This window comes from Miniopterus natalensis, chromosome 4 (genome assembly GCF_054644295.1).
Source record: "Miniopterus natalensis isolate mMinNat1 chromosome 4, mMinNat1.hap1, whole genome shotgun sequence".
In the NCBI taxonomy this organism is placed as follows: Eukaryota; Metazoa; Chordata; class Mammalia; order Chiroptera; family Miniopteridae; genus Miniopterus; species Miniopterus natalensis.
Window position 1 is genome coordinate 22,903,140 of NC_142084.1, and position 18,354 is coordinate 22,921,493.

General features: G+C 48.6%; 1 protein-coding gene across 1 annotated transcript in view; it reads right to left on the bottom strand.

The window, feature by feature from the left end:
- The window catches only part of SLC22A4 (solute carrier family 22 member 4), a 42,510-nt gene extending 25,165 nt beyond the window's left edge, over positions 1–17,345 (bottom strand). Inside the window, exons 1-3 of the mRNA XM_016197112.2 lie at positions 16,860–17,345; positions 2,740–2,843; positions 1,286–1,440 (exon numbers count right to left, since the gene is read on the bottom strand). Of these exons, the coding sequence (XP_016052598.2) occupies positions 1,286–1,440; positions 2,740–2,843; positions 16,860–17,252 (652 nt within the window). The 5' untranslated portion in view covers positions 17,253–17,345. The remainder of the gene's footprint in view (positions 1–1,285; positions 1,441–2,739; positions 2,844–16,859) is intronic.
- Positions 17,346–18,354: the final 1,009 nt, after the last annotated feature.

Here is an 18,354-nt window from a genome sequence, read left to right on the forward strand (position 1 = left end):
TCTTTCCCCCTACAGGGAAGAGAGAGGCCTCCTTCCTGCTGGAGCCTGTGAAGAGGGTGCTATCTGCCAGGCTCATGTGACTTCAACATGCTCTCCCCTCCTCCCCTCTTCAGGCACCAAGACTGGGCACGTGGCAAGGGGTTCTTCGAAAATGATTAAAGGAGTAGAATTTGAATAATTCCATCTTGGCAACCTGACAAAGGGCGTACACATCCTCAACTAAGAAAACAGCATCTTCAAATCCAATGAGTTATCCAGATTCCTAAAAGGGATCAGAATCATCTTACCAGATCCAGACTTTTGAGACAAGAAGACTTTCATTAAAGGGGCACTGCTAAAAATTACACTGTGACAATAGGGATAAACTGGGATAGCACCAAGCTCATAAGGATATATTATCACACTAGACTTGATGGGATTTGGTGTCTATTGTCCCAGCGGTGCCCTTCATCTCCCCTTCTCTTACCTGTTCAGAGAGCAGGTGGGCTCAGAGAGCATGTTAGGGACTCCCACTCCTGTGGACTCCCTGATCCACCTGCCTGGAGCTCACCTCACTTCCTCCCAGGAAAAGCTGGTGGGGACCCTGGGGGCCTCCTCATGGTCTTTTTGGCTTGAGCCTGATATTCCAAAAGCAAGGCTGCTGCTAGGAGACAGGACTACTATCAGCAAAGAGGCTAGTCCTGCACACAGCTGATATGCTCTAGGGGTGGGCTCTGACTCAGGGTGAGAGCCTATCTGTCCAACGATGGCGGGCTGGCACTGATCTCCTGTCTGACATGTGCCTCTTCGACCTGTGTACTGGTCACACCAACTATCCTAAGTCCCTCCATGGGCTATGCACAGCTGCCAGGAACACTCTTTTGCCCTGTCCCAGGCAGAAGTCTCAAGGAAGTCTGCAGGCAGCTTTCACAGCTCAGATCACATGCATCCCTAGGCCATCCCTCCCCAAGACCTCCCACTTTATGTCTCTCCCAAGCCCTATGCTCCTGATATGTGTCTCAGTAATTATGTGGCTGGTTCCCATCAGCTTGAGCTCTTATCTACCACCACGTTTCAGGACCCAGTGAGGGCCTGCCTTGCCCATGGCTGGATCAAAGCACCTGTAGCTACAGTCCCCCTCCCACACACATATCCCAGGCTGATCCCATCTTAGAAGCACAGCTCATGGGTTGAGGTGCTTCCTTCTGTGCTAAGAGCACTCCCTGTGCTCTTTCTGATGCCCCCTCTTCCTGGGCCTCTCAGAGGGTTGGAAGGAGAAGCCCCAAGGGTCAGAAGCCATTCCTACCTAGTATGAAGGCGACCACATAGTTGGAGATCTGGCCCATGCCGACAATGACAAATAACACGGTGAACATTTCCCAGCTGACGGAGAAAATCTGCAGGAAGCTGAAGCCAGTCTGCACAGCCATGGTTGCAAAGAGGACGCTCTTCCTGCCAAACCTGTAGAGTACAGAACAGCACAGAACATGGCACGTGCAGGTAGGTCACAGCAGCACTGCAGCTCCGGCATGTGGGAAGCGCTGAATCAGGTGTCTCTGTAGACTTTATTTTTTGGGGGGGCTATGACAGGCTTTTCTCCCTGTCATTCACATCCTCCCAGGCTGTGGCCTCAGGCATCCATCTGCCCAGGAGTTATCTTTTGAAATTCTCAACCTCCATATTTCAAAAGCGCAGAGCAACTTATGCAAAGGCCACGTGGAAATCACTTGAGAACAATCCACAGGTAGAAGCTGCCAGCACATTTCTAGAGGGTAGATACAGCACAGATTGCAGGCACATCTAATATCAGTAACATGGGACTTCTATCAGCCCAGAAACAAGATCCCCTCTATGGCAGTGGTCTTCAACCTTGGCTGCACTTGGAATCACCTTCAAAAAATACTGGTGCCCGCACCTGCCTCCCGAGATTCTTATGTCTGGGATGCAGTTTGGACATTGGGATTAAAACAATTTTTCCAGGTGAGTCTAATTTTGCAAACTTGGGAACCACTGCTCTGTGGGACGTATAGCTTCCAGCCATGTTCATTAGAGATCCTGTAGTTGGCTTAAGTCTTAATTTCACATTTTGTTATAGTGACCAATGGGAGGAATGGAGCACAGGTGTGAGCAGAACAGTCTTCCACCTCATTTTCCAAACTCAGGTCTCAGGCTGTTGAGCTTGGGGTCCCAGTGGGCTTTGTAACTAGGAGAGGCATAGCCACCCCTCTGGGAGTCTTCCCCAGCACTGCCATTTAGCACTCCCACCTTCCTGCTCTGTCCCCACAGAACATTCAGGGGTCAGTGGGCACTTCTCCTGGAGCTGTGATGTTGTCTCCTCCAGACTCTGAGCTTCAGGACAGTTCTGTGGCCCCTGTGCCTGGGCAGAGGCCCGACCTGCAGCAGAAGTGGCGCACAGTTAGCAAGCGGTTGCTTGCTATCTGGCCCTGACTCTGGGCTGATGGCTGTTTGTGGACAGGTGATGTCATCCAAGACTTAGGGATGGGTTGGGATGCAGTGGTGATAGCAGCGTACTTTTTGGAGGGGTTTGGTAATATGAGGACTCCACTTCCCATTGGGTCCCAGCCGGGGCGGAGGGTAGGAAGAACAGGAGACAGCATGGCTCTTCCTGTCACTGGCTTGTTGGCCCAAGGGGCCTCTCTTTCTCTGGGTGGAAATACCTTGAATTCAGTCCAACCCCAAGACAGGCAGGGAATTGACAAGGGGCCCTATCCCATCTCTCCCCCCTCCTAGCCTCCTTACCTGTCTGAGAGCTGCCCGGACACAAAGGAGCCAAGGAGCACGCCTATGAAGAACAGGGAGGAGGTGAGGGGAGTCTTCCAGTCTTCCTCACACACCAGGTTCCACTGCCAGGGAAAACAGCGTGAAGTGTGAGCACCACTTGCCAGCACGCCCAGCCCCAGCCCAGCAACCAGGGTAGGCTAGCCACTGTGCAAAGGGCATAAGCCTCACAGCACTGGGGAGGACTCCTGACTACCTTTTCCTGGGGCAAGTCACTGTCCTCCCTGAGAACCCCCTTCCTCTTCTGAAAGGGAGGGTGATGCCTCTGGCTCTGCTTACATCGCACAGTGAGAAGTGAGCTGAGGCCATCGCTGTGACTGGTGACCCTCAGCTGCAAAGTAGTATGAAGCAGAGGTGGCATGTCTACTTCAGAAGGCATCACAGCACAGAAGGAAGGTGTTAGAAACTCCTGAGGGGCAGGATGGTGGGAATAGCCACTTGGTCCAGGTGTTAAAGTTTCCTCTGCCTTGTTGAAAGTATAAGTGGTCTTAGGGGGTCTGTGATTATATGCTCTGAGCAGATTCCTCCAGAGAACCCTGTGCCCTATGGTCCATTCACACCAGAAGCCTGGATCGGGCCCCACTGAGCTGGAGGGAGTATATGTACCTTATCTCCCATCTACAGTACCCCACGCTCATTCCTACCAGCCTTCCCAGAAGTGGGGCCCTCCCATTCCCCAGGGCCCATGGGTTGCTATAACCCTAACAAGTCCCTGCTGGTTGATACATAGAATGAGGGTTTCAGCCAAAGTTCCAGTTCCTCCCAGCTCTTGACTGAAGTTAATTCAGCAAAATCTCAAGAGAGGCTGCAAAAATTTCAACATATGTTCAATGAACTTTCATTTATTTAAAAAATAAGCAGGTGCCAATGAGCATTTAGGGGCTGTGGGTCAGGAGGTTGTTGTGTGTGGCCAAATGATCAGTCTAGAGCAGCGATTTAAGCTGTGTGCCTTGACACACCTGTTTGCCACAAGAATTTTTAAAACATGCAGTACCTGACTATTTAGTCAGGGGCACTGATCTTTTTTCCCTTAGATTGTCAAATTAAAAAATGACAACAGCCAACATAACCAGAGCCATCTGGTGTAAATGAAACAAAATTATACCTCTTTTTTTTGGTCAGATCGGCCAAAAATGTATTTTTGGGGGTGCCGCAGAATTTTAGTAATCAGTTTATGTGTGCTGTGAGATGAAAAAGGTTGAAAATTGCTAGTTTAGAGAAAAGACGCCCTGCCTCTCACCCCACTCCCATCCCAGCTCCACTAGCTGGTGGTGATGCTTCATGACTGTCTCAAAGTAATTCAGTTCTCAATGCTCACAACTTCCCTAAAACAGACTGAAAAATGAAGTCACATATTTCTGTCACACCTCATTCTGCAGCAGAGAGAGGTGTGTATAAAATCAAATCCAAAAGAAAAGTGTGAAACAAAAAGCCAAGGGAATTGGGGCAAACAGAAAGCACAGGGGAGAAGGGGCTGCAAATAACCAAGCTGAGGGCAGACTGACCAGCAGCTGTCCCACCCAGGGGCTGCCTACTTGCCAGGGAGGCCCTGAAACCAGGCTCTGAGCACCCCAGCCGCTCAGCGCTCAGGACCATAGTGCACACAGGGACAAAGTCGTTCTGCAGAAGCTGACTTTTTCTGAGGATGGAGAACTGAGAGAAGTCCCTCCTAGACACTTCGTTCCACAAAAGGGGTCACTCTGTGATGTTGAGGATAATGTCCTTGAGAATACCCCCATCCTAAAGATAATAGCAAGATTCATGAGGCAGCCTATCTTGGTGCCCATGATGCTGGCCGCAGGCGGGATGGTTCAAGCATAGCTCTGCCGAAGAAAAACGCTGTGGCCCAGGAACTCAGCTCTCTATCCTTCAGGCACAATCCAAGGAGAAATCTGAAAACATGCCCGAAGTAGGGTTGCTTCACCTACAGTCCCTGAATGGGCTTCAGGGGAAAACTCACAAACTCTCCAAAGCTGTATGGCCAGATTCCTGGGCCTGGTGAGTCCAAGGATTGGAAAAGATAGATAGGATACGCACCTGAATTAATGGCCACCCGCTTCCAAAACTCACTGGCCAAACTGTCAGAAAAGAGCTTGGGATCTGTTCTAACACACAGTAAGATTAGCAATCGAGATTCCAAAGCCTCATGATGTGGAGTGTGACCCATTCTGCAGAAGAATAAACTGAGGCTCTGAGACTGGGTTTTGTCTGAAGTCCTAACAAGTAAAAGGGCATGTGAGTTACCAACTCAAGTCTCTGAACACAACCTTGTACACATCTCCTGCTTTGGACATGAATTCCAAAGGCTGGACAAAATGAACTTCCATCCCATATACTTCAGCAAGGAATGTGACAACAGGACTAGGGGCAGGAGGCCTCCACCACAGCCTTCAGCCTTGGACAGAGCCAAGAAGACCTCAAGCTTGGTAGGAGTATTAACGTATCCATTATCTCAATCATCACCACTCCATCTGCCGGGGAGCAGAAAAGCTCTTCTAAAGATAATGTGGTCTCTCTCCTTGGTTTTTTGAACTTTTTCTGTCAGGACTCTGCCTTAAAGAAGGAGAGATAAGACTTAGAGACAGACAGGAAACGCTGTTAGGTGTGGACTTAGGCATTGCATGAGCAAAGGTTGTGGGCAGGACTGGCTACCTAATTTGAAGGCCCCGTGCAAACTAAAAATGCAGGAACCCCCTTGTTCAAAAATTATTAAGAATTTCAAGACATTAATATCAGAATATGGGCCCTGCGTGACTGCACAGGTTGCATGTCCATGAAGTTGGCTCTAGCAGTGGGTTGATCTTGCTCTCTGGGGAATGGAGCAGGGGAAGAAGTTCTGATTGGAGTGCTGGGAAGGGCGCAGCAAGGACCAGCTCTCCATCATTCTCTTATTGGAGGTCATGCAGCCACGACTCTAGGTCCCCCTTCCCTCCTTGAAGAAGGGCTCAAGAAGCCCTGTCAATATCATGCTACACAGGGGGCGTCCATGTGTGCACAGCAGCACCTGCCCCAGGCCCATGCAGGCTGCCATCTACCTTTAGGGATCCTGCTCATACCCAGCAGAGAAAGGCAGCTGGACCTCAGGGCCACCTGTGGTTGGCTTCCAGGGCTAGGCCCTCTCTCAAGGAGTTGCTGGACCCAAGGAGTCTTTTTGCAAAGCTGCAAAGGGCCTGGTAATAGGACACAGGATTGGCAGACAAAGTTCCAGCTGTTGCTCATGGGGCTGCAGTTTAGTAAATCAGCTGTCAGCCTGAAAAAGAACCCTTTCCTCCATGGGGCTATGCCTGAGGAGTTCAGGTCCTGCCTGTCCCCAGACCCTTGGGGTTTGAGGGGTGTTTTTTGGGATCCCACTAGTCAGGGCCCCAAGGAACTCTCTGTGTTTAACAGTGACATCATAGGCTCAGTGGGAGACAATCTTTTCCTTGATGGGGTGGATCTGCGCCTTGGGTCTCTGTGCATGTGTGCGCGCGCGCGCAACACACACACACACACACACACACAGACATCTACAGAACAAGATCAGAGGTGGTGTTTCTCTGGACCTGTGCTTTCAGGTCAAACACTAACATTTCTGAAACATAACCCCCACCCCCACACACCTCCCCTGGACAGAGAGTGGAATGTGGGAACCAACTGGCACAAGCAGTGCAGAGTGGGGCCACTGGATGTGCCCTCCCAGGGTTACTGTGCCCTTCTCTCATCCTCAGGGTCTCAGACCAAGATTTCCCCAACAGAGCACAGTGAGCTCCATGTAGCTGGACTACCTAGCCTTCACTTCTGCTTTAAGAAATAAAAACCCAGGTCACCAAGTAAAAGGGGACGGGAGGTCACTCTTGCCCTAGAAGGATGTGCCTCTCATCCTTCCCAACAGTAATAATGGGAATGACAACTACAGTGTATTGAGTGCTGTGTGGACTGTATTGTCTCATGGGGTCTCAAAGTTGCCATGTGAAATGGGTACCCTCTTTATCCCCACTTACAAATGAGGAAATGAAAGCACAGAGCATTGAAGTGAGCAGCCCACGTTCTAGTGGATTGGTAAAGGGAATTGCTTAATCATTTATCCAACCGTCATTGAACACCTGCTCTGGGCCAGACTCTGTGTGGGGCACAAAACAGACATGGTTGTTGCCTCCACAAAGCTCAAGGTCAAGCATACTTTATAGGACAGATCTGGCACGCACACATGCATGCATTAGCCCAGCAGTCCTGGTCGGGCCCCTGTGCCCTTGCTCTCTGGCTAGAGCAGAAGAGAGGCACCCCCTCCTCACTCTCCTCCACATGGACAGAGCTCTAAAACCTGGACCTACTCATATAATCATTTGAGATAACTCATGCTTGCACAGGCTGGGCACATGCCGGGTGCTTCACAAATTGCTAATGAAATGTTGAACAATTAGGAGTAACGGAAAATAAGTTTGGAAAACGCGTGGTGTCACACTCTGTCCTTTGAAAATCATCCTCAACCTTGAACTCTCCGAGTAGTCGAAGTTTTAGCCTTTACCAGAGGCATAAAGGACCTTAAAGAACTGCAGAGAATGGAAAACTTTGGAAGGCAGCCTGATGTTGAGCAAAGAGCACAGGCTCCCTGGGTTCTGCCACTTATGGCTACGTGGCTTTGGGCTACTCATCCACCCCTATCGGCCCGCTTTTCATCTTCAAGGAGGAGACAGTAATATTCCTTCGTGGGGATAAGGTGAGCATTGGACAAGAAATGTAAGGAGAGTGTCTGATGCAGTGTCTGACACATTACAGGCCTCATTAAAGGGCATTGCCTTTCTACCAACCTCACACCTTTGTCCTAAGCAAAACCGTAACTTAGAACAAACAGCATGAATGAATAAGCAAAGCAGGTTACACTTAAACCTGACGAAGCAAAAGAGATGCTTAGAAACAAGAACTTTGTATTCAGTGACCAAAAGGCTTTTACCATAAGGCATAAAATCCCTCTATAAATGGACTTTAATCTCAGAGATGAATATAAATGAAAAATTAACATTAATCCACTTAAGAGTGAAAAAATACATTCGATCACAGCCTTATTTTCCATTCACCGGAAACTAGGAAGTAGTAGTTAGTTAATAATAGAATATACATCACCCCAATTTCTTCTCTACAACTTAGTTGCTATTTGAAGCTGAAAACTTCTTGACCGTTGGGGAAAAAGAAGCTGGCTATTTAATTATTTTTGTTTATAACAGCCATATTGACATATGATTTACATGCCATAAAATTCACTTTTAACATGTACAGTTCAGTGGTTTTTAGTATATTATTCACAGAGTTGTGCAACCATCAGCACTACCTAATTTTAGAACGTTTTCACCATCCCTGAAAGAAACCCTATACCACTAGCAGTTGATTCCCATTCTCTTCCACAGGACCTGGCAACCACTAATATACTATCTTGTCTCAATGGACTTTCCTATTCTAGACATTTAATGTAAATAGAATCATGTACACTTAGTATTTTCCACTTAGTATAATGTTTTCAAGATTCATCCATGTTGTTGTAGCATGTGTCAGTGCTTTATCCCTTTTTATAGTTGAATAATATACCATTGTATGGAAATATCATATTTTATTTAGCCATTCATAGGTTGATAGACATTTAGGTTGTTTCTACTTTTTGGCTATTATGAATAATGCTGCTACAAACTTTTGTGTACAAGATTTTGCATGGACATTTGTTTTTATTTCTTTTCAGTATATATGTAGTGGAATTGCTGAGTGATGTGGTAAATCTATGTTCAACTTTTTGAGGAACACCCAAACTGTTTTCTAAAGTGGCTGCACCATTTTACAATCCCAATAGCAATGAATGAGGATTTCATTTTCTGCCTATTCCTACAAACACTTGCTATTGTATATCTTTTTAATTTTAACCATCCCAATGGATGTTCAGAAGTATGTGGTTTTGATTTGCATTTCCGTAATAATAATATTGAGCATCTTTTGTGTTAAATATGTAGATCAACTTGGAGAGTGTTACCATCTTAACAATATTGAGTTTTCTGCTTCGTGAACAGAACATGAGATGTCTTTCCATTTATTTAGGTCTTGACTTTTTTCAAACATGTTTTGTAGTTTTCAGAGCATGTTTTGCATTAAAAAAATTTTTATTCCTAAAGAACTTCCTTTAGTATTTATTGTAAGGAAGTACTGCTAGCAAAAAATTATCTGTTTTTACGTATCTGGGGATATCTTTATTTCATTTTCAAAAGAAAGTGTTGCTAGAGATAAGATTCTTGGTTGACATATTTTCTCTTTCAGCACTGTGAATATGTTATCCTACTGCCTTCTGGCGTCCATTGTTTCTGACGATAAATCAAATGTAAATATTACTGGGACCCCGTGTATATGACGTCATATTTTTCTTGCTGCTTTAAAATTTTTCTTTTTGTGTTTGTTGTTCAGCAGTTTTACCATGATATGTCTGTGTGTGGAACTCTTTTTGTTTTTTCTGCTTGGAGTTTGCTGAGCTCTGACCTGTGTAGATTGTTTTTCATCAAATTTGGAAAGTTTTCAGCCATTATTTCTTTGACTAGATTTTTTTCTGTTTTTCTCTTTTTTTCCTCCTAGTATCCCATTTTGAATATGTCGTTGTGCTTAATGATGTTCCACATTTCTCTAAGGCCCTGTTCATTTTTTCTTCATTCCCTTTTTTCTCTCTCTTTTTTTGGATTGCATAATTTCTACTGTTTTGCCCTCAAGTTTGCTGATTCTTTCTCCTGCCTGTTCATATATACTGTTAAAGCTCTCTAGTGCATTTTAATTTCAGTTACTATATATTTCAACTCCAGAACTTCTACTTAATTTTTACACATAAATCTAATTTTATGTCTTAATTGGTATTCTACATTTGATGAGACATTGTCATCATACCTTCTTTTACTTTTTTAAGTATGCTGCTTTGAAGTCTTTGTTAATATGACATCTGGGCCCTTTCATTCAGTTTCTGTTGTCTGCTTTTTCCACTGTGTATGGATCATATTTTCCTGTTTCATTGTATGTCTTGTAATTTTTTTTTTTTTAAACTGGACATATTAGGAAATCCATTGTGGAAACTCTGAGCATTGAACCCCACCCACACCCTAGGGAGGCTTGTTTTTATTTGCTTGTTGATTTGTTTAGTGATTTGGCTGAACTCTTAGTGATGTCTGGTTTTCCTTCAGTGTGAAGCCTCTGATGTTGCTCCTCAGAGGGCACAGTGTTGGGCCCATGCAGAGACAGTCACCCTGGGATGGTGATGGTTTTAGCAGGGCTCTTTTTGACTGTCTCTTTCCCTGATTTTTCTATTAAGCTGTCTGCCTTTGCTGATATCACACCCAGCTGATAGTTTCAGTTTTCAACAATGCCCTAGCACATAAATCATCCCACAGTCTAGTTCAATTAATTCAAGTCCCTTTCCAGGATTAGTTTTCCAGGCAAGTTTTTAAGGTTTGTTCTGACTCTAGAAGGGATCTTCTGAGCTGTTTCTTTTTCTGGTTGCCACTGGTAAACTAGCTGACCTATGGGTTAGCTTGTTGCTCTAATGGAGCTCCCATCCTCCTCTTCTTTATCACCACAATTTACACTGTTTTCAACAGCACTCATTCTTCAACTTCTGCACACTCTTTCAAATGAAGTTATTTTCTGTAGGAACAGCTTCAGAGCTGTCTGTTCTAATGGACTACCTTTCCGCGAGCAAAAATCTGTGAGCTCCTGCTCCAGAGCTGAGGGCAGAGAAAGCAGCCCTCAGAGTGACACCCCTATTTTATGAGTTGAATGCTGAGTGGAGGTGGTAGCCTCTGTCTTTTCAGCCTCTCTCACCATGGAACCTCCACCCTACAAGTGAGCTGGGACAAGGGCAACCAGCCCCCCTCTACAAACAAGCTGGGACAAGAGTCCCAATATTCTTAACTTATGGAACCTGGGGTAGAGATGCCACCATATGAATAGGGCTGATTAGAAGATGGGATCCTCCAATCTGCTGGCTACATTCACCAGGAATTAAGCCTCTGCAATTTGGAGTTCAGGGGATTCAGGTGGGCTAAACCTTAAAATGTTCTCAGTGTCCTTTTTTCTTCATATTGAGGTAAAAAAAAAAAAAATTAACCATAGGTGGAGAGGCCTCAGTGAAGAGTTCTGTGGTCATCAGAGGTTTACCCAAAGCGAAAGACCCAGGGAGTTTGAGTGGGATGGTGGGGATAGCAATGGAGAACCTGAGGGAAGGAGAAGGAGCACTCAGGGACCTGGCTCTACTCTTGAATCCCAGCATGGACTCCATCACAGCTCTACCAGGCTTCACTCTGGGAATGTGAATGGAATGGGGTCTGTGCCACTGTGAACCTTCTCTATAGTCTGGTAAACCACTAGCCTTGGGCTGTCTATGCCAATTGCTAGGGCACGTGAGTCAACCTAGCATCTCCCCAGGGCCTCCATTCTCTCTGCACCATTCTGCTCCAAATGGGGATCCTTGCTTAAAACTATATCAAGTTTTCAGATAATAAGGCAGGCCTGCATTAGCTCTGACTATAAACCAATTTGGCTTATCAAAAGGGACAAACTATAGTCCTTTCAGAGGCCCAAGGCATCTGCAGCTCCTTTGATGAGCCCTGCCAAAGCCTTGTTTTTTGACAACCTGCCTCTTGGACTCTGTGTGAGGGTTCTGCTGCCCACCAGGAGGGAGAGACAAAGTCTGTTTATCCAGAAACTTGGCAGGAGGTATAGGTGAAGCAGTCTCTGGACAAAGGCATGCTCTGAGATCCTGATGGCCATTGTCTGGAGGAACATAGCTGAGAGGCCACAGGCAAACTGTTTGGGGTGAGACAGCTGATAAACAAACAGGGAAGCACATTCAGACCAGAGCTAAGGAGTGCCCCTGAGCCTCCTTTATTTGTTCTCTAGCAAGATCTTTCTGAAGCACTGACTGGTAATAAAAGTCTTGCTAGTGCTGGGGGGAGGCGGAGGTCCCCACACCTTACCCCCTTTGGAATCTGCCAAAGGGCAGGTCTGAGTGTGAACTTGGTTAATATTCAGGCTATCCTGATAACCAAGCTGTCAGTCTCCACACTGGCCAGCAGTATCCCAAGACAGCCTGCAAGCCTGATGGAAAGAAAACAGCCTAAGCCTGCCTACTGCTCAAAGTCTTCACCTTTGCCAGAGCCCAGCCGGGCCCAGCCAGGCCCCAGGGGAGGCACATTCTGTTTGTTGCCATATGCACTCCCTGGTGACCAGCCAGATGCCAGGCTCAGTCTGTCTCATTGTTACCTTATTTGCTGCTCCTAATGCCTCCCATAAATGTTCTGTTAGCAGAGATGAGGCCCCCATGTTCTTACCTCCTAACTTTGGATTGTGGGTAGAAATCAGTGTGTCCTGCTCTGTCCATCCATACCCTGACCTCAGGTCCCAGGAAGGATGCACAAGGCTAGTGCTTCCGAAGGTCCAGGCCCTTTGCTGGAGATTCTTTCATGCTTAAAGTCAAAACCACCAGCAGCTCCACCCACGGATTTCTAGAGGAAGCACCTAGCTGCTGGAAAGGCTAGAAGTCTGGTGAGGAAGCAGCCCTGCCTCAGGCCACTGGTGGCTACCCACAGAAGGCTGGTCCTGCCCCGGTTGGTGGCTCAATTGGCTGGAGCGTCATCTCGTACACCAAAAAGGTTGTGGGTTCAGTTCCCAGTCAGGGCACATACCTAGGTTACGGGTTCAATCCTCCATTGGGGTGTGTAAGGAGAGGCAACCAATCAATATTTCTTTCTCACATTGATATTTCTCTCTCTCTCCCTCCCTCCCTCCCCCTCTCACTCCCTCTCCCTCTAAAACTCAATAAACATATCTTCGGGCAAGGATTTAAAAAAAAAGGAGAAGGCTGGTCCTTACTGAAACTAGGCTCTCTCAGGGCCTCTGGAGCATGGGGCCAGAAGTGGTGCCTGGCTTAGAGGTGACTGCATAGTTGTGGACTGAAGGGAGTCAAGGCTACCTGATGTTCCGTAGGAAAAGAGGACGTGTTTGAGGCAGGGGCCAGCCCACGCCTAGACCCTAGCCAGAAGCTAGCCTCGCCCCTACTGCTCAGCCTGTGGACCTTCTGATGAATGGAGGCCCCCCAGAGAGCAGGGCGTGTGCTGCCCTCCCTGCTCCTTCAGCCTCAGGGCTGGAGGCCTCAGAACTTCCTCACACACAGGGCCTCTGCCCTCTGGGATCTGTGCCCAAGGAGACTGTTCTCAGCGCTGCAGGAGGCCTCAGTGAGAAGCAGATGGTCTGGGATGTTTGGGGTCCCTTCCTTCCCCAACAGAAGCGCCATTTTCAACCTGTTGGGCCAGATTCCACCCGTTCCTGTTCCTGCTCCCGTTCCTGTGGTGACTGGCACCCCTCCTCCCTGAGCCAAGCACAGGCACCTCTAGCCCTGACTCCAGAGACAGACGAAGGACCTCACCCTGACATTTACATTCTTTATCCTTCAAGTGAAAAATAATTTGGGTCAAGCTGGCACAACTGAAGCAACAGAATAAATAAGGAGAGTATTAGATTATAACTCATGGGACAAAATAAGTATGTGTGAGTCTGTACTGATATAAAGCAATAATTGTATAAATAAATAAGTGGGAGTGAAGGGGAAGCTCTTCTTTGCAGAATTCTGATTGATAAATTGGAAGGAATGTGGAAGATGCAAAAATTACCACTAGGCAAATGCCACAGAAATAGTTGTTTTAGTTGGAGAAAGAGGATATTTGTATAGTCTCAAAGTATCTCCCCCAAGATAGTCATTAATTATAAAGAAAAAATAGCAGCTTTACAATGGGGAAACCCAGCAGACACCAACTTAAACAAGTGATCAAGGTTAACATCACCAGTAACAAGCCTTATCAATATCATGTACCCACTGGTATGATGTCCTGAGGAAACATCACTTCTATGGTATCCTTACCAAAAACTCACAGACTCAATCTCATCGTGAGACAAATCACACAAATCCAAATTGAGGAACACTCATCAGAATAACTGATAGACTCCTAAAAAGTGTCAAGGTCAAGATAAGGAAAGACTGAGGAAGTATCACAGATTGGAGGAGACTAAGGAGACTTGACAACCACATACAATGTAAAATTCTGGACTGGATCCTAAAACAGAAAAAGGACATTAGTGGAAAAACTGGTGAAATTTGAACAAGGTTTGAAATGTAGTTAATAATATTGTAACCTATGTGAATTTCCATAATAAATGAATTATGGTTATGTAAATTGTGAACATTAGGGGGACCTGGATGAAGGGTATATGGGAATTCTCTGTGCTATTTTCGCAACTTTTCTCTAAATCAAAAATTATTTCAAAATAAAGTTTAATAAAAAGAGATTCTTAGTTACGGCACAGGACAAATAAATCGGACTTCACAAACAGCTCCTGAGGAGGGAAACTACCGCATACGCATATACACACACAGACAGATGCACCCACATTTCATTTACCCATTCATCCACTGATGGACACTTGGGTTACTTCCACTTTTTGGCTACTGTGAATAATGCTGCTATGAACATGGGTGTACCAAATATCTCTTCCAAACTCCGCTTTCAATTATTTTGTATATATATCAAGAAGTGGTACTGCTGGGTCATATGGTAATACTATTTTTAATTTTTTGAGGAACCGCTATACTGTTTTTCATAGTGCCTGCACCATTTTACATTCCCACTAACAATGCACAAGGATTCCAATTTCTCCACATCCTTGCCAACGCTTATTTTCTGTTTTAGGGTTGTTGCTTTTGGGGATTTTTCTTGTTTTTTAAAAAAATGACAGCCATCCTAGTGGGCATGAGGTGATAGCTCATTGTGGTTTTGATTTGTGTTTGTATTTCCCTAATGATTAGTGATGCTGAGCACCTTTTCATACGATTGTATCCCCTTTTATGGATAAGGAAAGCAGGGCTTTGAGCAGTGATGTATGTAACATGCTGAAGTCAGCCAGGTGGTTAGCAGAGGAGTCAGAACTAACAATCCAGTCAGACTCCAGACCTCCTCCTGTGTCACCAATTCTCTGGGGAGAGCGACCCCACCCTTGTCACCCTGGGGCTTCTCCCACCTTCCTCCCAACCACCAGTGCCCAGTTGCCTTTTACTTTACTCCCACCACCCAAAAAGAAAGCAAGGAAGGGAAAGGCTAGTGAAAAAAATCCTGGTGTGTGTGTGATGAAGTCCATCCTCAGAGATGCCCACAGACCCCATCTCTGTGAGCAGGGCACAGGCGGGTAGCTATGTACAGGGTAGCTATGCACTTGGAGGTACACAGCTGCCCTGTACCTCCAAGTACATAGCTACTCACCCTGACACCTGAGGTGAATGAAACCAGCAAGGAAGGGAAAAGAGACGGGTCACCACAGCTGTCAGGGAGGCCTGCAGCCAGGGGGGCCAGATCCAGATTAGCTGCTGATGACACTTCCAGGAACTGAGGTGGGATGAGCTGGCCCCCTGGGCCAGGCTGTAGGCACGGGGTGGGCAAGCACTAGGAGGCCCTGTTAGTGGATCAAAGAAGTATGGCCACCTTAGGGCCCAAGGTAGGCATGGCACCAATGCCAGTGGGAGCCTGAGGTGGTCCATAGGCTGAGCCCACTTTCCACAGGTCCTGTAGATTCTGCAGCCACCACTCCTAGTTGGCCACCAGTCTCTGCCAAAGCAACTCTCATACCTTTCTCACTAATCTTCCTGCTTTTTATAGCAGCTATAGTGAGCTCTTTCCAAAAACACAAATCTGGCCATGTTACACCTTGCTTAGAACACTATTGTTCTCAGAAGAAAGTCAATTCCTCTACCTTCCTACAAGGCCCACTGTGAACTGGCCGCTCTGCAGGCATTTCTAGCCTTTCTTGTCATCTTCTCAGCTCCGCTCACCCTGACCTATAGAATTCCATTCCCAGAATCTGCCATGTTCTTTGCCTGGATAAGTCCTGCTCGTATTTCCAGACTCAGCTCAAATGTTATCTCCCCTTCTTGGAGTATTTCCTCACCCTGTTATCCCCACAGAGAGGGTCACATGTCACAGAGAAAGCCAGTCAGGGTTTGAATTCAGACTCCAGAACCCTGTTACCAACTAGGATTGATGTTAGCCCTCTCTGTAACATGGCCAGTGTGCTCCATGGGCATCTGAGCTCTGAGATGTCTACAGCCTAGTGCCCAGCACAAAGCCAGCCGTGGTGTCTGATGATTGTCACATTGTGCTGAGGGAAGGAGATAGTAGAGGTCACTCTCGGGGTTTTCTTCAGAGGAACATAGAGCAGAGGAGGGTCCAGAAGCTGGGGAATCCTACCTGCCCAATCAATAGCAGGAAACTGGTCTGTGAGGATACCCTCCTCAGAAGGAAGCGTGCCCTGACCCAGCATCTCCTGGCCCTTACCAGATGCAAAAGCAGGAAATGCAGGGGGTGAAGTATGTGTGTATCCTGACTTCTGAAACTTGGAAAACCTACCACCAAATCACTTAGGATGCTCAGGGTCTAATGGCATAAGCTGGAGCCCCTGTCCACCACTGGGCCCTATGCTCAGAAGGATCTGTGTCTGTCTCTTCAAAAGTGCCTTGGGGGCATGGTTATTGCCTCCTTTGCATCCAGCAGGCATCAGGAGGACCTATGCTCCTTTCCAGAGAAACTGGAGCCTCAGGATAGGGCCCCAAGCCTCACCATAGGCATACGGCAGAGCAGTAGGCCCCCTGATGTTTTGAGAAGTCTGTGTGGCCATGAACAGGCAGACCTGCCCATTTGTGTCTGCACTTGAGCTCAGCAGCGTCCCCTACACCCTCCTTCCTGCCTGTGCAGAACTTGGCTCAGCCTGTACATCTGGAAAGCCTGGAGCTGGGCCTCTCTAGGGCAGCATCTAGGCTCTTGAGAAACAACTTCATCAGTTGTGAAACTCTAAAAGGAAAAGACAGTTGGTGATAATACTCCCTTTTCCATCCCATCCATACTGGACAGAAAGGTCAAGAACGAGCTTAACGTGCATACCGTTCGCGTGGGCTGCACACCTGTGTTAGAAGCATGACCCAGGGGTGGGCCAGCCAGAGTGGGGAGTCTGGAAGGGGACTGGCACAGACGGAGCGTTGCTCACACACCCACCTCGGTCACGATGGTGGACAGGTAGACGTCCTGGCTGAACTCCCAGCCATCCAGGCAGCTCTCCTGCTCCAGCTGCTCCAGATCCACGTCGCGCCCCGGCTCCAGCCCGAGCGCCGAGAAGTTGGCGATCGCCGCGAGCCGGTAGCGCCGGCAGTTGTGAGGCACCTCGCGGCCGTCCTGCAGCCTCCGCGGGACGCTGTGGTTGCGCCAGGCGCGGCTCAGGTTCACGGTGTCCGGCACCCGGCAGCGGTGCTCCGGGGTCCCTGCCAGGAACACGACGGACATGCCATTGAAGCCGTTGGGGATGATGCTGGCGCTGAGCAGGAAGAAGATGAGGCGCTGGAAGAGCCCCCACTCTCCCAGGAAGGCGGTCACCTCGTCATAGTCCCGCATGCTGCCCGCCGCGGTTCAGCAGCTTGCTTCCAGGAGGTGATGATAAAAGCGTTCTCCGGCGGGTGTCGCGCGGTCGAAGGCGTTACCGAGGGTGTCAGAAGGTTCTGGGGGAGGCAGTCTGCGGAAATTGTGACGCGTGACAGGGGCCGGTTCCCCAAAAACCTGCTGCGGGTGTCGGAACGTTCGCGGGATCTGGACGCAAAGCTGGAAGCCACCGTAGAAACTCGGGACCACACCCCCATGCCCGCGAGGGCAGGGGAGGGCAGGGGAGGGCGGCCCCGCAGGCTGGGGTGGGGCTTCCGCGCCGGCTCCGCCTCGCGTCCCGCTCCCCGTCTCCAGCGACCCCGGTGTTGACTCTGCAGGAGCCTGGAGCACAGACGCGCCACCTGTATGCGGGGAGGAAGCTCGGCTCCGGAGCACTCCGCGTCCCCTCAGACCCCGAAGTGCCGGGCAATCCAACCCCAGCCTCCCAGCTGGGCCCCAAGGAGAGCGAGCAAAAGGGAGGAGCTGAGGCTGGAGGGCAAAGTCTTAGAGAGGTCGGCTCCCGGCCCTCCAGGTCGGCGTCTGCCCCTCTCCCGGGGCAGGGGTCCTCCGCAGCCCCTGCCTATCCCGAGTCAGCTCGGGGGCCTGGGCAGGGCGCGCGCGGACGGCAGCCCGCGGAGCCGGCGCGCCGGGGACCTCTGAGGGCGCCGAGGCGAAGGCGCGCCCTCTCCTCTGGCGCGCGCACGCAGCGCGAGTGGTCCGCACCCGCTGACGGGGCGCTCGCTCCCCGCCGGCCTTAGGAGCGCTGGGTTCGGTCGCCAGCCGGCGGCGTCCGGAGAAGGCCTTTGAGCCTCACCTTGAAAAGGGGAAACAGCCGGGAGCCTCACCTTGAAAAGGGGAAACAGGCGCAGAGCCCGGAAGGGATGGGCAAGGTCACACTGCGTCAGAGTAGGCTGGGACGAAGGGAGGTGGGGGGCAGGGGTCGTACCGGGGTCCTGATGGGCCCCTAGAGAATTCACACGAAGCCTGGCCCACTGTGAGAGCGCTTAATGGAGACGCTGCTGTCACCACTCCTAGATTCTAATTTTGATCCCTTCCCTCTCTCCACACCCCCAGAGCT